The sequence below is a fragment of the Phyllostomus hastatus genome, unplaced genomic scaffold (assembly GCF_019186645.2).
Source record: "Phyllostomus hastatus isolate PE091 unplaced genomic scaffold, TTU_PhHast_1.1 phas_contig_10, whole genome shotgun sequence".
NCBI classification, from domain to species: domain Eukaryota; kingdom Metazoa; phylum Chordata; class Mammalia; order Chiroptera; family Phyllostomidae; genus Phyllostomus; species Phyllostomus hastatus.
The window spans coordinates 631,108-653,360 of NW_025333499.1; the positions used below are offsets into that span (position 1 = coordinate 631,108).

The following is a 22,253-nucleotide window of genomic DNA, read 5'->3' on the forward strand; positions in this document are numbered from 1 at the left end:
TGCACTCCCTATCAGTCACATTGTGGTGAAGTTGTTTCTTCTGTCTGTCCTTGGTTGTAAGGCTTCTTTCCATCTATTGTTCAGTTGGTTATTCAACATTATTTCTCTATCATTTAGTTGTAATTCCAGTTTGGTCCTGGGAGAAGGTTTCTGCAGCTTCTACCTACTCCTCCACCAACTTGGATCTCCAAGAAGTAAATTTACTGAGAGTAGCTGTGTTTTATTCATTTCCATAGCAACTAGCAAAGAGTCTGGATTATTGGTATCTTTCATTCAATATTTGTAGCATCAAGTAGATGATGCTCTTATCCCAAAGGCATGACAATGATTCTTAAAATAGGCAAATGAGTAATTGAATATTACTGAGAAACCTATAAACTCAGAGAATTCTTGTTTTATATTATTTGTGATTAAAAGTCTCTTTCTGGCAGCCCCAGGACCAGTAACCATTCAATGTGTTCTTCTAGATCTTGCTCTCAATCTTTCTCACAGGATTTCCTCCTTTCTACTTTTTCCACATGTCTCTCTGAAAAACCAAGCTTCCCAAAGCAGAATCTTTGAACAAGGCCACTTCCCACATCGTCATCCAAGGCTGGTATTTATACTGAAGTAGCTTTGGAGTGTAAAGCTGTCCCTATACCCTCCTCTTCCACATTACTTCTTAGAAAAAAAAAACAAACAAAATGGTGGAGAGAATAGAGATGGGCAGCAAAAGCTAGCCACCTAGATCAGCATCCCACAAACTCTTGTGGGTGTCCTTCTAGGAAATATACAAAAAGAGCAGACAGTCTTCTTGAAGCCCCATTCAGGGACATTTCCAACTAGATTACAAGAATAGGGAGGGCCTTGTGCTTAAACAGAGAGATTATTGTGTTTAAGACAAACTAGCTTCCTTTCTTGTCCCATGCTACTATATAATAATTTCATCACAACTTTAGTCAGCTCAGTGGGGGGAAAAGTTCATGCCATGCCATGTAGAGGAAACATAAGCTAGAGACAAAGTCAAAATAATATTCATGATATCTGAAGTTTAAAATATTTTATTAATAAAAAAGTACAATAATCAAACATAACAAGATTACTTAATACCCAAGCGCACACCCTGCCTGGATGCCACAGAGGGAGAGTCTCATTAGGTTTGAACAGAGTAACCTCTAAAGTGGCCATGCTAACTGAGCAAATTCTTGAGTATTGCCAGGTGCACAACAGGCTTGTATATAAGACATTGCTCATGATCCTAGCTTCAAAGCCATATCTCTGGAACAAGAACTAGTATAAAAATAGAGGAAAAATGAGGTGCTGCTCTAAAGCACTGAAATAACGAGGCCCAAACATAAGAGTTATAGAGACTAAAGCTTATATACTGTTCCGTAATTTCTTTAAATAAACTAACAATGACAACAATTCGATCAATCCCTTCACTGTGGGCTCCTTACCCTAACACGAAAAAAGAGTTTCTGGGACTGCTCTCCTAATGTAACCTCCTGTCAAAAAACAGGAATGGACAATACTAGGGATTCTTTTTTTTCTCTCTTTTTATTCATAAATACAATGAAAACAGCACTGCATACAACATAGTTAAAAAGTAATGTCCAACACAATTACCGACCCTGGGAAACATCTATTGGGAGGGAAGGAGAGTCTTGTAACACTTAACAAAATAATATCTCTCCTCCTGCCCTAGACTCACTACCAGAACAGGAAATGGAAGGTGAAACCAGAGTTTGAGAACCAAAGAAATATCCTGCCACTGGTATAAACTGCACCCTCTTCCCTCCCACTCCCACCCCAACCACCCCACCGCACTTCCCTCCTACCTATACTGCTCAAAGTACAGTAAAATGAGGAAAGAGAAAATGTAACTGGTGAAGTTGAAGTGGCCAATGTGTGAAGGGCTCTGAAATTGCCTTTGTGCTTCTGACAGGGTGACATATAATGTGGTCCAGGCAGTGAGGAAATGAGAAGAATACAGCTTTTGAAGCAATGGATTTTGCCTACTTATCTCTCTAGGCCTTAATATGCTTCAGGTCAGGGAAACAGATGAGAACCCTATAGTAAGTAAAAAGGAGAATGTAGGAAAAGTGAAAGTAGGAGAGGAAATAATATTGCTTCCAGTAACCACTCTTTAATTACCCTTATTACTGACTCAAATTTAGCTCTATATCACCCAGAAAGCCTACTCCTCTCTTTTTTCTAAAGTAAATATAGGGTACTATAATTATCATCATAGTGATGATCATAATACTTTTTATTCATTTAAGGATCTCCCATCATTTCTGCCAACATCCATTAATAAGAATCCTCACAACCTTCCTGTGAGGTAGATATTTAGATCCCTCTTTTACAGATGGGTTAACTGAGGCACAGAGAGGTGATGTGACTTGCCTAAGGTCAACCATATGAAAGATGAAAAAATATGGAAGAGAGGTAACTTAGGGTAGCACCCTTATTGTCAGAGAGCCGTATTTGCCAGTGAGAAAGGATAATGCTACATTGTTCTTTAAACTGGACACACTTACTTTCTTTTGTGTCTATCTCTGTATGTAGGTATTAGCACACTATGGGGGATCAATAAACTCCCTAGGCTTATTCAAGGTTAGGTTAATTCCCAATGGCTTGTTTCTTGAGGAGACTTTTTGCAGGAAGGATAGACCCACAAGTTCCTGGGACAAAGAATTCCTTAATTCCTAAATTTTCCAAATCACTTTGTTTCAAAGAGGTGTTGGAGTTTTTAAATGTTACTACCATACACATAAGCACTGTGTTCTAGTTGTATCCACAGTGCACAGATTAAAAATTCAAATAGTGCTATACATTTATACTAGAATTACACAATTAAGGAAATAGATTTCAGAGTATAGGTGCCAAGTTTCTCACTGTTTGAGTGAAATATTACAAATAAGCAAAGGGAAAAGGCCAGAATGATCCATTTGGTACTGGATTGGCACTGGACACATCAGTATGAACTCACATTTCTCTTAATAAAGATATGGAAGATTACATATAGAAATATTCATAGACATGTGTATTTATACATGGGTTAGTATATTCACATATAGTTTGTTGCTCTGTTAGCTAAGATGGCCTAGAAGCAACATAGCCCAGGAGCAACAAGCATAACTAATACCCAGATCTTGGTTTCTAATACATCTTCCATTAAAAGGAACCAAGACTCCTTAAAGAAATGGCTGAGCATAGGAGTGGGTCAAAAAATATACACAAGATGAGCATGGAGCATCTTGTAGTGCCAGCAAATAAGTATAAGCTAAAAAAAAATTATGAGGGTCTATCAAAAGGACTTAGGAGTCAACCCAAAAAAAGCACCCAATGGCCAATGCTGGAACAATTTGAGCATACAACATAAAATTTTATTGGATTATAAAGCAAAGTACAAAGTAAATGTGAGTCCATACTGATACAAGTAAATGATTGCATAAATAAATAAATGAGGGAGAAGAGTCAAATCTCCCACACAGAATTCCAAATAATTTTTTGTAGACACACTCAAGGATATGGTGCACAAATCAGCACTCCTTTAGTGTGGGCTGCACATAGTGACTTCTTTCCAAAGAGTACAGTATGGGATGTGGGGTAGAGAGTCCAGAGGAGAAAGCTGACAAAACACTATCTCAGCCAGGTGATCAAGGTTAACATCAAAGGTATAAGTCATGTTAAAATGTGATGAAAATAGCAGTTTACCTCTATGCTCTTCCTCCCAAAAACCCATAACCTCAGTTTAATCATGAGAAAAGTAATCAGACAAATCTCAGTTGAGGGACATACTCCTTGAAACTGTAAAAGTCATAGGAAAAAAGGAAAATCTGAGAAACCATGACAATTAAGAGAAGTGTAAGGAGATAGGACCAGTAAATGTGACAGTATCTTGAATGGAAACCCCCAAAAGATATTAGGTTAAAATTAAGGAAATTTGAATATTTGGACTTGAGTTAATAAGTACCAATATCACTTTATTAATTATAGCAAATGTACCATATTAATGAGAGATGTTAATAATAGAAAAAACCTGGATGTAGGGTATAGGGAAGCTCTCTGTAGAATCTTCACAATTTTTCTATATATCTACAACTGTTCCAAAATAAACATTTTATTTAAAAAGAAGTTACCCTTAGAAACCTTTTTATCTTACCCACAATTCATTCCCCCTTAATCTACCCAGTCAATTCATATTCTTCAGCTTTTCCTGAATTTCCAAATCATAATTATCAATAGTTATGTTCAACTGACAAGCATCTACAGATGGAGGAACTCCACTGCAACAAATCCCAGGATATTATCCAACCACATCCAATAAGGCCATTTTCCATACCCTAGTCAACTATCCACACAACGGTGCTTTGCTGATGTGAGCACAGCATGTTCAATGAACCCTAAATGCCACTTAAGAGATACAGTTCCTTTCTGTCTTACTGTCTAACAAAATTCGATATGCTTTTGGTACACTACTGTATTGTACTGTATTTGAATTACTGTATGGTATGAAATACTCTTAATAAATTTTAACACATTACTTAAAGAATATGTAATGATTGGAATAATTTTTTATTGTTATTTGGAAGGGAGAGGGCAATGAGAATAGGATTAAAATTGTTGCCTGACTATAGACAATAAAGCAGTAAAAAAGGTCCTCCTTACTTAGCAGGAAAAAAAAATTGAATAAAAGCTTAGAGGTGTCAGGGATATCAATATTTAGAACTTTAATTTGATCATTCTAGTTAGTATAATAGTATGCTTAATATCCTTTATGCATTAATAAATTATATGCTCCAATGCAAAAGATCCTGATGTCTGGGGGGCACATGACAGTTATGAACTCTGGAAAAGGTTGTCTCAGGATCAAAACTCTGGAGAAAATGGGTAAATCTTTGGACTCTACTGTGAAATACCGTACCAACTACTCAATTACAAGCTTAAGACAATATGTATGATGGTAATTTACCTTTAACAATCTGTCTTAGAGGTACATAAAAGTTCCCTTTCATTCTACAGTGTGAAACTTACACACCAAAAGTCAAAGGAAAATCTATATCAAAATAACAATGAGAATAATAAAAATCCACATGTCACTTTGAAAAATACAGGCAGGCCTTAAATTTATAAAGGTTTATGAGCTGGACACAGTATGTTTAAGTGAGGTAAATCAATTCTGAGATATTATAGAAAGTGTTAGAAGAGAAAAATTGTGTGCCTAATGTTGCATGTCAATGACCACAGGCACACTTTACTATTTAATCAACTGTAAATTATTTTGTGAGTAGTCTAAAATTTTCTGAAGCATAACATAAAATTGGACAATTACTTGAACCAATCATGTAAAGTTTTCTCTAATTTGGTTTAATAATGTGATCCCTGGAATAATGGGTGTACAGGTTTATAAGGCTTCAAGGAAAAATCTGGAGAAAGAATCTGACCCGTATTTGTCTCATCTGTAAAATATATATGATGGGTAAGACTAGATGGTTAATAGTATCCCTTATTGGTGCTAGAATTCTATTATTTATTCATAATGGATAAACATTGGGAGGTAGTAACCTAAACTATTTAAGCAGGGACTGGCTGAATATCTGCTAAGGAAAAGGGGGTCCATATGAAGATAACCTTTAGGAGAGAGGCTAAGTCCAAAGTTAAGTGATGCAAACTCCCATTCCCCCAGAGAGAGGAAATATGCCATGTGGAGGTAGATCTGAAGTCTACAGCCTAGAACACAAGGTTTTATGTCTCGGAGACTATTATGAAATAGTAAGATTTGGTAACCAAATGTGTATATTATGCAACATGCTGTATGGCTAAAACAAATGGCTTAGGTGTTCATAGCAGTTGCAGAACATCGAGTTACTTTTTGTATTTCAGTTTTCACTGAAAACCTCTTATATTCCAATTGAAACACAGGAATGCATGCTAATAATGCCATGGAATGAGCAAATATTTTTTTACAATCCCTTACCTTTCTATAACATGGCCCCAGTGTATGATTTCTCATCATGTGTTATACTCATAATAATTGCTTTATGTAAACAAAAGAATAAACAGTACAGTACAGCCCCTCAAGACACTGTCTGAACAGGCTGCCCTTTGAATGAGGTTTGTGATCACAGCACTTTTAGTATCTTATCCAAATGAAAGTCTTCCTCTATTTGTTTTCAGGATTATCCTAGTTCTGTGTCTTTTTATCATGATCCAACATACTCTCCTGAAACACCTTTCACCCTACTGGCATGTTGATGTGTGCTTTGAATATTTTTCCTAACAAATATTTAACCTAACAATGTGATTGTGCTGTAAAATCTTTAATCTTAAAGGAGAAAGAGAAGGAAGAAGGAGAAGGAGATGGACAAGAAGATCCCTTCATTTCCTTTGATGGACTTAGGAAGCAAAAGCACCTGCACTGTCTGAAAACCAAACTGTAAGAACAAACAGGATTGGATTTACAAAACCTTTCAGTTTTGTATGGGACTCAGTTTATTCACTGAGAATGTGTCCTATGCTCAGGAACCAAATCCATTCTACCAATGAAGTATACTGTTATGCCGTCTTCTGTCTAGGAACTTGAAAAAAAAGTTATTTTAGAAGATACCAACCACTTTTAAGTACTGACTCAAAAAAATACTATGGATAAGAATTCTCAGAAAAAGATAAGAGGAAAAAAAAAGCAGCATATGTTTTTTTCACAGCCTTGAGTTGGATTCCCGTTTTGTTATTGTAGGAAAAATGTCCCATCTCTGACCATGGGTGCCACACTTTTATTCAACCTATGTGGTGGTTGATAAAACTGGGGAGTGGATGGTGGAGAGGTGAAGATGGAATATGAAGAGCCCCCATGGAAAACCAGTCTCATCAACCTGGCTCAGTGAGCTGTTCCAACCCTATCCCAGAGGCATGCTGAAGTCAAAGCGGAAAAGATGGTCATGACCTCAGTACACACACAGGAATGAGAGCAGCACAGCTCTTCTAAGTGTGGACTGTGGAGCTCACATGGTGTCATGGCGCCGGCGGTGCAGGGACAGGTGGTCAGAGCGAGAGAAGCTACGGTTGCAGTCTGTGCACCGGAAGGGCTTGATGCCTGTGTGCTTGCGGAAATGGCGGGTAAGCTCATCTGAGCGAGCAAATTTCCAGGAGCAGCCATCCCAGGTGCACTTATAAGGCTTCTCTCCTAGAAAGGAAATATGCAAAAAAAAAAAAAAACCCCACAAGGGGAGTCAGAGAAGAGATGTTTGGATACTGAAAAGATAACAGAGCATACAACTTTTTATCAAGGATTTGGTCAAATGGTGAGACAATCACTTTGAAGACATGCTCTCCCTCACCTTTACAGAATTACTAAACAGAAGCTGAGCTGATAGAGTGCAAAACACATAGGCACTAACTCAAACAAGGCTTTGCTTAAATCTTGGCTCTACTACACACACCTGTGTGACCTTAAATAAGTAACTTCTCCCTGGCTGGGTCTCTGTTTAATCATCTCTAAAGGCAGATAAAATATCTCACAGGGTTGTTTGACACATTTTCTTTTCTGAACATAGGTCGTAAATGATAAACCTGGGATCCAAACCAAGGTCTTTTGACACTTTACACTGTACCACACTGTAGCAACAATATTCTCTCTAATACCTCCCAACAACCAGACAAAGGAGAGCCATATACACAGAAAGAACATGTGATTCACTAGAATGAGCCCTCAGCTTAGGCTTTCTTCTGTGTAAGGGCAAAAATTAAAGGGCATGGAATGGGGTGAGTAAAAGCATCAAGTCAAACTTTTTGAAATAGTCCATGCTCAGTATTCCCAGATTGCATCTGGGTTATATATGGGATATGTATGCTCTGGATAAAAAGCTAAAAGAAAAAAGTAATATAATATAAAATATATTAACACAAGATGATCCCATTAAATCACATACCACATGCTTATATACTCAGAATAAAAGCAGTATCAGTATTTTTAAAATGTAAATTGTGAGAGAAAATATTAACAGTGAATGAATATCTGGAGAGGATGAAAACTGTGGAAAGAGGACTTCCTCTTTTTACTTTTCTCTATCATTTGAATGTTTTAAAAATCATGATATTGTACCTTGGCTATTGTAAATAATGCTGCAATGAACACATGGGTGCATCCTTTTTAGAATTAGTGTTTTCAGTTTCTTTGGAAAAATACCCAGCAGTGGGATTGTTGAGATATATAGTAATTCTATTTTTAAATTTTTTGAAGAACTTCCATACCTTTTCCATAGTAGTGACACTAGTTTACAATCCCATCAAAATTTTAAAATAAAAGATAAGTAGAAATGAATATCAATTATGGTGAAATCTAGGTCATAGGATAAGGGTAATGTTTGTTTTCTTTATTATTTAAATATAGCTGGCACAGAATATGATATTAGTTTCAGGTGTACAACATAGCAATTCAATATTTATATACCCTAAATGTGATCACCACATTAAGTCTAGAAACCATCTCTTTGATTTCTTCTTAATGTGTTTTTCTATTTCCCATCTTCTATAATGAGCATATATTATTTTGTAATCATAAACAATAATGCAGACAAAATGCATTGGTATTCTTTTTAAAAAAGATTTTATGTATTTTTAGAGAAAGGGGAAGAAAGGGAGAAAGAGAAGGAGAGAAACATCAATGTGTGGTTGCTTCTCACAAGCTTCCCACTGGGGACCTGGCCCGTAACGCAGCCATGTGTCCTGACTGGGAATTGAACCATGACCTTTGGTTCGTTCACAGGCCGGTGCTCAATCCACTGAGCCATACTAGCCAGGGCTGCATTGGTATTCTAACGGTCTCTTTTCCTCTGGTTCTTTCTCCCCTTTCCTTTTTACAAATTCTCCAGGACATTTAATTTTATGCTCTTCTAAGTTCAGGTGGCAATCTGGTTTGCACATGCTACTTTTTAACTTATTGCTCACCACCTACCAATCCTCTCAAGTGTTTATTAATTAATGATACAACTTTCAACAAAAACAGGTGACAGAATGGAATTCACTATGACTCAGGTTTGGACCTTCCTCAGGCAACCATTTTGAGGACTAAAGATGACAATTACTGATCACTTCAATATTCAGAAATTGCTGCTGTAGCTGCTAAAAAGGATGAAATAGACTTGGATATATTAAGAGCAAAAGATGACCAATAAAACTTTACCAAATACAAAGAGAATACTACTGAAGGTCTACACACAAACACACACCAACACAGTGGGATTTCATTTACGCTTTCTAAAATTCTGTTTAGATTTCTCTCTCTCACACACACACATATACACACACGCGCATGCGACAAAGGAAAAATGATCTGGAAGACTACACAGCAAAATATTAACAGTGGGAAGAAGAGTGAGACTGCAGGTGATGTTGAGAGTGTGTAAAGGGGAATTTAACATTTTGGTCTATATAATTCCATCCCATCTCCACACCTCCCAACTGCTTCAGTTATAAATTTTGTTACAATCTCTCAAAAACTTCTCCTGAGTATTCCTATATTCTCTACACCCAAAAGAAGAAATTTTAATTGCAAAGCAGTGACACCCTGTGGTGATATAAGCTCATTACTAGAATACACACTGTTCAGGAATTGAGTAAGGGAGATTGATTTTTCTATTTCAAAACAGTTACATTCTATTATCATTGAACAAGCTCCTGTTTGTCCCATTGCACCTCATCAGACACAACTCATGACTCCCTCAACATAGCATCTAAATTGAAGAACAAAACATACACAGGAAATTAATTCATAATATAAACTATACATATAAATGTGATATAAATTTCAAGGCTACATAATCTGTGAGCTAGTATGAAAGCACTAAACTGGAGGCATGGGTAGGTTAAGGTGGAACAGAAGGCAAAAAAGCAACCCAATCAATTAGGGGCATGAGCTGGTAAGGCACAAGAGTTAAAAATGCATACTCTGAAGCATGGAGTATCTTTAAAGAAGTGATGTGAGATGACCCCTGTTATAAAGGCAAGACTAAAGAATTTGGATTTTTGTATGAAAGGTAGTGACATAACCAACGGCGGGGGGGGGGGGAGTGACAGTAGCCTGCCTCAGGTATAAACAAAAGGGGGATGCACTGAATATAATTTTAAAACAATAAAATACAGTAAAAGTTAGCTTGCTCTTTTTTTATCATGTTCCAATTATAAACAATGTCAGTAATAAAACTCTCTTTCCTGCCATGACAAATAGCTCCCATAGCCCCCTCCCTCTTGGCACACCGCTGCCTGAAGGCAATGAGGGAGGTAGTGGGTAACACTGACAATTTTTGAACTCAGGAGTGACTTGGTAAAAGTTGTATATTGGAATGATCTAGCCATGGTATGCAAGATGTATTACAATGAATAAGAGGCTACTGGGCTAACCTATTTGTTTGGCATATAAAGAAGGTGCTCAAATTATTTATTCATGTCACAAATGAAAATATTTTATTCTTTTTATTGCTGTATATTATAGTCTGTCTGTACATACATGTATATATGTATGTATGCATGCATATGTATGTATGCATGCATGTATAGATAGATATACTATATTATACAGCAATAAAAATAATAAAATATTTTCACTCATATATGTATGATACATACATGCATGCATATGTGTGTATGTATATATGTATGTACTACATTTTTTTATCCATTCATGGATGGATCTAGAAGGTATTATGCAAAAGTGAAATAAGTCAAGTAGAGAAAGACAAACACTGTATGGTTTCACTTAGATGTGTAATCTAAAAACAAATGAACAAACAAAACAAAACAAAAAAAGACTCACAAAAAACACAGACCAAAGGGATAGTCACCCAAAGGGAGGGGGTAGTGGGCTAGGTGCAAAAAGTGAAGGGATGAAAGAAGTACAAATTGTCAGTTATAAAATAGTCACAATGATATAAAGTAGAACATAGGGAATATTATCAATAATATTGTAATAAATGCATGGAAGCAGGTAGGTAATAAGTTTGGGGACTATTCATAAATTATATAAATGTCTAACAACTATGTTGTACACTTGAAACTAATATAATATTCAATTTCAACTGTAATTGAAAAATAAGATTAAAAAGGGGAAAGGAGAATATAGCTCATAATATGGTGAATCATTTGCACAGTGACAGGTGATTACAGAAAAAGTGGGGTGATCATATTGTAAAGTATAAAATGTCAAATCACTAGATTGCACACCTGAAACTAATATCACTAATATAATGTTGTATACCAACTATACTTAAATTAAAAAAATTAAAAGATAATTATTTATTGAACTGGTGAAGTAAACAAGAATAAATGTAACAGAAGATTCAAATTAATAAAATCATAAATGAGAGAAGAGACATTACAATGGATGTCTCAGATACAAAAAATATTATAAGGAACAATTACTAACAATTATATGCCCACAAACTAGGTAACTTAGAAGAAATGAATACATTCCTAGAAACATACAACCTACCAAAACTGAATCAAAAAGAAACAGGAAGCCTGAACAAACCAGCAGCAAATAGGGAGATTGAATCAGTAATCAAAAATTTCATAAGAAAAAAAGCCCAGAACCAGAAGGTTTCATGGGTGAATTCTACCAGACATTCAAAGAATAATTGATACCAATTCTTTTAAAACCCTTTCAAAATTAGAAAAGGAAGGAATACTTTTAAAGTTATTCTATGAGAAAAACATGACCTTGATACCAAAACCAGACAAAGCACACTACAAGAAAACTATAGATCAATATACCTAATGAACATATATGCAAGAATCCTCAATATAATACTAGAAAATGGAATTCAACTGTATATTAAAAGGATCATACACCATGACCAAGTTGAATTTATCCTTGGGGTGATGAGAGGACAGTTCAGTGTACTCAAATAAATCAATGTGATATAATACATTAACAAAATAAAAAAAACACATGATTATCTTAATAGATGCAGGAAAAGAATTGAACAAAGTCCAAAACCCATTCATAATTAAGACTGACAACAAAATAGGTATATAAGGACTTTACTGCAACACAATGAAAGCCATATATGACAAACCCACAGCTAACATCATAATTAATGAGGAAAAACAGAAAGCTCATCCCCTGAGATTCAATATAAGGCAAAGATGCCCATTCTTTCCATTTCCTTTCAACATAGTACTAGAAGTCATAGCCTGAGCATTAGACAGGAAAAAGAAATAAAAGGTATCCAAATTGAAAAGGAAGGAGTAAAATTATCTCCATTTGCAGATGACATAATCAGATACATAGAACACCCTAAATATTAAACAAAAAAACCTGTTAGAACTTATTTTTAAAATTCACTAAACTTGCGATGTACAAAATTCAGTAACACTTTTATACACAAATAAAAAAGTATCTGAAAAGGAAATCAATGAAAAAACCCATTCACAATATCAACACAAAAAATAAAATAGAAGTAAACCTAACTAATGAGGTGGAAGACTTGCATACAGAAACTTATAAAACACTGATGAAGAAAATTTTTAAAGACACAAACAAAAAGGGACATTTTGCCCACCCAGCCAACACTGAGAGCAGCTGCTTTGCCCAGAAATCCAATGATGGAAAAGAATATTAAGTAATAATGAGTAATTGACAAATCTAGCATCTAGAGAGATGACAACCAGGGAGATGGAAGCTGAGTCCACTTGCTCTTCTCCCCAACTCAGATATTTGGCTGATCTTCTGAAAACTAAGCTGATCATTCAATAGAATCTTAGCTGATATGAAGTTTGGAAGTGAAGAAATACAGAAGATGCTTCACAATGGGTACATATAAGATGTGGCAGGGATTATGATTCCCAGTTAGCCAGCCAGAGGGAAAAACCCAACAATGAATGAGGCATCAACAATCAAACCCCAAGTACAACAAGAGAGCTGAATAAACTGAGTAAAGGGCAACCCTACAGAATCCACACTGGAGATCAAAGAGACTATACCACTGAGTCCCACAGAACTCCTACCACAGAAATCCACCCCATGAAGAACAGGCAGGCAAAGTAGACCACCCTGAGACACAGAAAGAAATAAAAAGAGTCACCTATAATGGGGAGACAAAGAAAGAACCCCCAATTGAAAAGAAAGGATGAATCCCCCCAAAAAGAGCGAAATGAAAATGATGTAACCAATCTATCAGACATAGACTTCAAAATAATGGTTAAAATGATGCTCAAAGAACTCAGTGAGAACTATAAGGAACTTTACGGAGGCTACAAGGAACTTAGCACAAACTACTACAGCATGAAGAAGGACATACGAACTATGGATATGAAACAGGAAGAAATGAAGAATACAATATCTGGAATGAAAAATACACTAGAAGAATTAAAATCAGCCTAGAGGAAGCAGAGAACCAAATCAGCAAGCTGAAGACAAAGTAGAAAGAAATATCCAGTAAGATCAACAAAATGAAAAAAAAAAAGTCTCAAAAAGAATGAGGATCGTTTAAGGAAACTTCAGGACAACATGAAAAGTAACAACATTTGCACCATAGGAATACCAAAAGGAGAAAAGAAACAAGGGATAGAAAACCTGTTTGAAAAAATAATGACAGAAAACTTCCCTAACTTGGTGCAGGAAAAAGTCGTGAAAGTTCAGGAAGCATAAAGAGTCCCAAACAAGATGAACCCAAAGAGACCTACTGCAAGACACATCATAATTAAAATGCCAAATGTAAAAGACAAAGACAGAATTTTAAAGGTGACAAGGGAGAAACAGCTAGTAACATACAAGGGAGATCTGATAAGGCTATCAGGTGATTTCTCAACAGAAACACTACAAGCTAGCAGGGACTGGCATGAAATATGCCAAGTAATGAAAAGCAAAGGCCTGCAACCAAGACTATGCTATCCAACAAGGCTCTTATTTAAAATGTAAGGTGAAATAAGGAGTTACTCAGGCTAAAGAATGCTAAAAGAGTGCATCTCCACTAAGCCAGGACTCCAAGAGATGTTAATGGGAATGCTATAAAGGAGAATAAGTATGTATATTTCTCATATATATATATATATGAATGAGAGAATGAGAGAAAGCAAGAGAGAAACACAGGTGTGGTAAAAAGGCAACAAATAAGTACCTATCAATAATAACCTTAAATGTAAATGGATTAAATGTTCCAATCAAAAGACATAGGGTAGCTGAATGGATAAGAGAACATGAACTGCACTTATGCTGTCTACAAGAGACCCACCTCAGAACAAAAGGTTTCCATTGGCTGAAAGTGAAATGATGGGAAAAAAATATTCCAAGCAAATGGACACAAAAAGAAAACTTAGGTAACAATACTTCTATAAGTCAAAATAGTCTTCAAAAGGAAAGCCATAAAAAGGGACAAAGAAGGTCACCACATAATCATGAAGGGAGTAGTCCAACAGGACTATATAACCCTTGTAAACATATATGAACCCAACATAGGAGCACCTAAATATATGAAGACAATCTTGAAGGTATTCAAAAAAGATATTGACAATGACACAGTCATCATAGGGGATTTTCACACCCCACTGTCAACAATGGACAGATCTTCCAAACAAAGAATCAATAAGAACATTGTGGCACTGAACAACACTCTAGATCAAGTGGGCTTAACTGCTATATATAGAACCTTTCACCCCAAAGAAGAAAAATACACATTATTTTCAAATGCACATGGAACATTTTCAAAGATGGACCACATGGCAGGACACAAAAGAAGCCTCAACAAATTCAAGAGAACTGAAATCATATCAAGCATGTGCTCAGATCACAATGGACTGAAACTAGAAACCAACCTCAAGGAAACAACTCAAAAACATTCAAATACTTGGAGATTCAATAACATGTTATCAAATAATGAATGGGTCAACAATGAAATCAAGGAAGAAATAAAAAAAGTGTCTAGAAACAAATGAAAATAAACACACAACCCCAAACTTATGGGACATAGTGAAGGCAGTTCTGAGAGGGAAATTGATAGCAACACAGGCCTACCTAAAGAAGATAGAAAAACCTCAAATAGCAGCATTATTTACAACAACCACGTCCTGGAGACAGCCTAAGTGTCCATCAGTAAAGGAGTGTATTAAAAAAACAAACAAACTGTGGTACATTTGCACAGTGGAATACTATGAAGCAGAAAGGAAGAAGGAGCTCCTACCCTTCGGGACAGCATGGATGGAACCAGAGAGCATTATGCTAAGTGAAATTAGCAAAGCAGTAGAAAACAAATGCCATATGATCTCACCTATAAGAGGAATCTAACGAACAAAATTAACTAAGGAACAAAATAGAATCACAGAAATGGAGAGATGGAACAGACTGAAAAATGACCAGAGGGGAGAGCAGAGGGGGGTGATGGTGAAAAGAAGGGGAAGGGACTAGTCAAAACACATGTATGAATGACCTATGGGGATGGACAACAGTGGGGAAATTAACTGTGGTAGGGTGGGCAGAAGAGGGCAAAGGAGTAGAAACTGAGACCACTGTAATAGAATAACAATAAAAAATGATAAAAAAATAGAAGGCATTGATAAATACAAAGACATCCCATGTTCGTGAATTAGAAGAATAATGTTAAAATATGCATAATACCCATGGTGACCTACAGATTTAATGTAATTTTCATCAAAATCCCATTGGTATTCTTTATAGAACTAGAAAAGTAATCTTAAAATTCATGCAGAAGCACAAAAGACCCTGAATAGCCAAAGCAATTCTGAGCAAGAAGAATAAAATTTGAGGCATCAAACATTCTGATTTCAAAATATATTACAAAGCTACAGTAATCAAACCTGAATAATACTGACATTAAAAAGATGTATAGACCAATGAAATAGAAAAGAAACCTCAGATATAAATACATGTGTCTACAGTCAATTGATCTTCAATAACATGCCAATAAAAAACAATGGGGTAAGGACAGTATTCAATAAATGGTGCTGGGAAAACTGGATATTCATATGCAGAAGAATGAAATTGGACCCTTATGCACACCATATACAAAAGTTAACTCAAAAATGAATTAAAAACTTAAAACTAAAACGTAAACCATAAAACTACTAAAAGAAAACACAGGGGAAAAGCTTCTTGACATTGGTTTAGGCAAGGTTTTTTCTTTTTTCTTTTTGAATAAGACACTAAAAGCACAGAAACAAAAATAGAAATTGACAAATGGGATTCCATCAAACTAAAAAGCTTCTTCAAAGAAAAGAAATAATCAATAGAGTCAAAGGGAACCTATAGAATGGGAGAATATATTTGCAAAGCACATTATCTCATAAAAAGTTAATATTCAAAATAAATGAATTCATACCATTCAACAGCAGTAAACTCAAATAGCCCAATTAAAAATGAACAAAGGACAGACTGAATAGACATTTCTCAAATAAAAACATGTAAATGGTCAATAAGCATATAAAAAAGCCAACAGGCATATGCTCAAATTCATTAATCATCTGGGAAATTACAGTGGCTATTATTAGAAAAACAAAGGATGAGATGTATTGGAGAAAATGTGGAGAAAAGAGATTCCTTGTACACTATTACTGGGAATATAAAATGGTATAGCCACCATGAAAAATAGTATAAAGTTTCATAAAAAATTTAAACATATTGAGAAGAAGATGGTGGCGAGGTAGGCAGGAACTGAGCCCACCCCTCTTGCACCCAACTGGGACACCTAGCTGATCTACCAATGAACAGGGTGAACAGGCAACAGAATTCCAGGTGATACAACAGTTTGGAAGCTAAAGTGTGCAGAGGACATTTAAAAATGGACAGCAAGGAGATTTTCCAGGTTGACGGTAGGGTCTCTGGGCTGCTGCAGCACCTTTGAAGGAGTTCTGGGTCAGTGATTATGACTTGGTGGCTCCCTCTCCTCTTAGAGTGGTGAGTTTACAGACCCACGCCAAGAGAGACCTGGATGCTTAAAGTTGCTGGGAGGATAAAGATGCAGTAAGAGACACACAGCCAGCAGCATACCCCATCTGAGACCGTGGTCACCAACTGGGAAATTACCAGAGAAATTGGGGAGCTGGGTGACACCTGGAAATGGGAGAAGAGATGGGTCGTGACCCAGATAGTTTCTGGACTGGTCGGAGAGTTGGTCTCTGTGGAAAGCTGGGTACTTGTTAAGAATGGCCTACTGAAAAACAAGAGGACTTCACTCAGAAAAAGCTCTCTCAGATGCTGTGCAAGGACCACCCCTATGCAGCAGCCAGACCAGTGAGGAGGTAGGAGGGGGGACATGATTTGTTCCCACTAAGTGAACCTCACAGACTAATCAAGGGTTGCACAAAGAGGTGGACTATAGACACCAGCATAGCAAATATGCGCAGTGGAGAGTGTAGGCTCTGCAATGCTATGAGGGCATGGAATGGAAACTAGCCACCTGTAAAAATTATAGCCCAGACTGAGCCCTGACCCTCGCTGAACCACAGGAAAGGAAAAAAGATGGAGTCCAGCTCCCCTCTGCCTGCAGCACCCAGGAAAACCAGCAAAACCTGCTGGGCAGGTTTAAAGTCAGTAGGAAGCTTTTTTTCCCAAGTGTAAGACAATAAGATTTTGGCCAAGATGGAGGCGTAGGTACATACACTGTGCCTCCTCGCACAACCAAAAGGACAACAACAAATTTAAGAACAAGAAACAAGCAGAACTGACAGAAAATTGAACTGTATGGAAGCCCGACAGCCAAGGAGTTAAAGAAGACACATTCATCCAGATCAGTAGGAGGGGCAGAGATGGGCAGCCAGCAGAGAGGACTTGAGGCAAGGTGGTAGCTGGCAGAACCAGCAGTGCCATATTCGTGTGCAGATAAAACACGAGGAACAACTGGGGGTCAAGACAGACCACCCAACCCAGAGTTCTAGTGCAGGTAAATAAAGCCTCAAAACCTGACTGAAAACACCTGTGGGGATTGGGGCACCAGGAGAAGCTCCCAGACTCACAGAAGAGTTTGTCAGAGAGACCCACGGGGACCTAGAACATACACAAAACCACAAACCCAGGAATCAGCACCAGAAAAGCCCAGTTTGCTAGTGGGTAGTGGAGGAAGTGACTGAGAGCTGAACAAGTGGAATTGTTCCCTCTCTGAATCCTCCCCCACATGCAGCACCACAATGCAGCACCTGGGTTGCCCCACCCTGGCAAACACCTAAGGCTCCACCCCTTACTATGTAACAGGTGTGTTGAAACTAAAAAATATGGCCCAAATGAAAGAACAGATCAAAGCTCTAGAAAAAATACAACTAAGTGATGAAGAGATAGCCAGCCTATCAGATGCACAGTTCAAAACAATGGTAATCAGAATGCTCAAAGAATTGGTTGAGTATGGTTGCAAAATACAGGAAAAAGTGAATTATACAATACAATGCAAAGTAAAATAAATAAATATATGTATATGTGTATATGTATATGTATATGTATATGTATATGTATATGTATATAACCAACAGTGAAGGGAAGGACACCAGGACTCAAACCAATGGATTGTACTAGAAGGAAGAAATAAGCACTCAAACAGAATACAATGAATAAACAAGAATTCAAAAACATGAGGAGAGGCGGAGGAACCTCCAGGACAACTTTAAATGTTCCAACATCTAAATCATAGGGGTGCCAGAAGGAGAAGAAGAACAAGAAATTGAAAACATAATGAATGAGCACTTCCCTAATCTGGCAAAGGAAATAGACTTCCAGGAAGTCTAGGAAGCTCAGAGAGTCCCTAAGAAGTTGGACCCAAGGAAGCACACATCAAGGCACATCATAATTACATTACCCAAGATTAAGGATAAGGAGAGAATCTTAAAAGCAGCAAGAGAAAAGGAAACAGTTACCTACAAAGGAGTTCCCATAAGACTATCAGCTGATTCCTCAAAAGAAACCTTGCAAGCAAGAAGGGGCTGGAAGGAAGTATTCAAAGTCATGAAAGGCAAGGACCTACATCCAAGATGACTCTATCCAGCAAAGCTATCATTTAGAATGAAAGGGCAGATCAAGTGCTTCCCAGATAAGGTCAATTAAAGGAGTTCATCAGCAAGCCTTATTATATGAAATGTTAAAGAGACTTATCTGAGAAAAATAAGATCAAAACTATGAACAGTAAAATGACAACAAACTCACAACTATCAACAACTGAAGCTAAAAAACAAAAACAAACTAGGTAAACAAGTACATCAGGAACAGAATCACAGAAGTGAAGATCACCTGGAGGGTTATTGGTGGGGGGGAGGTGGAGGGGAAGAATGGGGAAAAGGTAAAGGGAAGAAGAAGCATAAATGGTAGGCACAAAATAGGGGGAGGTTAAGAATAGTATAGCAAATGGAGAAGCCAAAGAACTTATATGTACAATCCATGGATATGAACTGGGGTGGGGGGGTGGGCACAGATGCTGATGGGAGGGGGTTCAAGGCAGAGTGGGAGAAAGCAGAGAAAAAAATGGGCAACTGTAATAGCATAATCAATAAAATATACTTAAAAATTAAACATAGAGCTACCCTATATTCCTGCAATCTTGTATCTGGGTATATATCCAGAGGGAACAAAATGAATATCTCAAAGAGATATATGCAGTCCTATGTTCATTACATCATTGGTCACAATGCCAAGAAATGGAAATAATTAAGTGTCTGTTAATGGATGAATACATAAAGATATGATATATTACTCAGCCTTTCAAAAGAAGGAAATCTTGCCATTTGTAACAACATGGATGAAAGTATAGGACATTATGCTAAGTGAAACAGCCAGGTTCAGAAAGGCAAAAACTGTATGACCTCAAGCAGTATGTGGAAGATAACATTGTCAAACTCATTGAAGCAGATTATAGAATGGTAGCTACTGGAGGCTGGGGCTGGAGTATGGGGAGATGCTGGTAAAGGGGTAGAAAGTTTCAGTTTTGCAAGTAAATAAGTCCTGGGAATCTAGTATACAACAATGTGACTATAGTTGACAATATTTTACCATGCATTAAAATTTGCTGAAAGGGTGGATCTTAGGTGTTCTTACCACCAAAAATGGTAACTATGTCAGGTGATGGATAGATATGTTATTTAGCTTGATTGTGGTGAATGTTTCACAATGTATACATATATCAAATCACCAAATTTTATATCTTGAATATATACAATTTTAATGGTCAACTATAAGTCAATGAAGCTGGGGCTAAAGAATAAATTAATACAAAAAACAAGGGGATGGCAGTGAGAGTAGAATTTAAAAAACCATTTATAATACCTAACATTTACTGAGTGTTTCCTATATGTCAGGTACTATACAAAGTGTTTTTTCACTATTAATATTCCCACATAAGGAAACTGAGGCAAAGATGTGAAGTAATTTTTAGTTAATGAGTGGAAGAATGGGATATCAAATCCAGAAAGTGCAGTTTCACAATATATGTTCCTGGCAATTATGTCTACATCCTCAATAAAATAGCTACTTAATGAATGAAATAATAGAACTTTAGAAACAAAGAACCAAGGGCATAAGAGAATGTTAACAATCAATAAATTTTGAGTCTGGGTGAATGGGTTGATGCCATTATTAAAAACTTGTGCTTGACAGTATATTTAATGGCAATTGTTATATCTGTATTTTCTGCTTTCTATGATTGTCAGCTCAGAGGCGATGCACAGCTTTATTGCATGCTGGAAGAAGGATCCAGATAAGCAACAGCCTCTGCTCAGAGAATTTCTACAAGAGACAAGGATATCACTCTTTGGGACCCCTTGAAATAAATCCCTATCTTTTGAGGGATAGCTTACTGAAGCACTGTAGCTACCTTAGTTCCAAAGAACCTGTGGAGTACCAGCAATAGAGAAAAATATACTTAGGTTGCATACCAAGGTGTGATTCCAAGGGACTTTTCCCACTTAATTGTGTGATCATTAGCAAACACAGAGGTTGTATCTCTGTAAATAGAACCTCCATACACCCAGTCACCCTAAACAAAAGTATGAGAGTAATCAGTGTTCCCTTAATCACTAATATACTTCCTTCTCTCCACATCCACTCTCCACATCTTAGCTAGGCTCTCATCATTCTTGGTGTGGACTCTTGAGTGGTCTTCCCCCTTCCATTCTTGCATTTAAATGCTTCCACTACCAACCACTGCACTCAATACACCCTAGCAATGCTGGACTTCTGTCAGTTATTAGAACAAAGCACGCTGATTCCCATCTCATATCTTTTGTACTCTGCCTAGATAAGAATAACAATTTCTTCAAGCTTTTGGTATAGTTGGCTCCTTCTCATATTGACTATCTTGTTCAATATAAGAGCCTTTTTAAGATACTGACTTGAGTAAACTTTAAAAAACACTTTTAGACAACTGGGGAAATTTGATATTACAGAATTTTTAGATTCCCTTCCTTGAGTACTTTAAATGTCTCCTGCCACTCTCTTCATGCTTATTTTTAAATGTTTTTGCCTTTTAAAGATATATTCTTATTTATCTATGACAAAGATAATATGATGCCTGATATTTGCTTCAAGTTAATCGTGTGGAGTGGGGGAGTGGGTAGCGCTGTAGAAGAAACAAATTAGCCATACACATATAGTAAAATAATTGTTGAAGTTGGGTGAGGGGTACATGAAAGTTCAGTAAACTATTCTACTTTTGCCTATTGAAAATTCATATTTAAATATATATACATATATATATATATACATATATTTAAACCTGAACATCTATTATCTATCATCTATCTATCTATCTATCTATTTATCTATCTATCTATCTATGGTCTGGATCACTACAGTAGTGTCTTAAGTGTTCTTCCCCTTTCCACTCTTGCACCTCCATATTTCTACCACCAATCACTGCACGCAACATGTAGTAGGTATTTTAGACTTCTGTCAGTTACTAGAACAAGGCAAGCTTATTTCCATCTCACAGCTTCAATTATACATATATATTCAGTAGAATAAGACTCCACCCTACAATCCAACATGAAGGAGAAGCAAACAGAACATAAATAAATAAGAAGAGGATCATAGGAATGTTCAGACGATGCAGCCTGGAAATCAGTCACCTGTTCATAGCTTCAGGGCACAACAACTAGGACTTTGGATCCTTCTATATAAATCCTAACATGACAAATGTAACACAGTTTATGTTTCTAAGAAAAGAGGGTTCTTTTTCTTGTTCAGGGTATCTAAGTCTCAATTCTGAGCTGGAGATGATTTTTAAGGAGGAGTCTCCCAGGCAGAGGGTGTAAACTGACGACTGGCAACCTATATCTGGCACACAGGC

General features: G+C 36.7%; 1 protein-coding gene across 1 annotated transcript in view; it reads right to left on the bottom strand.

The window, feature by feature from the left end:
* Nucleotides 1-1,893: 1,893 nt before the first annotated feature.
* The window catches only part of KLF8 (Kruppel like factor 8), a 104,937-nt gene continuing 84,577 nt past the window's right edge, over nucleotides 1,894-22,253 (bottom strand). Inside the window, exon 6 of the mRNA XM_045833237.1 lies at nucleotides 1,894-7,168. Within this exon, the coding sequence (XP_045689193.1) occupies nucleotides 6,987-7,168 (182 nt within the window). The 3' untranslated portion in view covers nucleotides 1,894-6,986. The remainder of the gene's footprint in view (nucleotides 7,169-22,253) is intronic.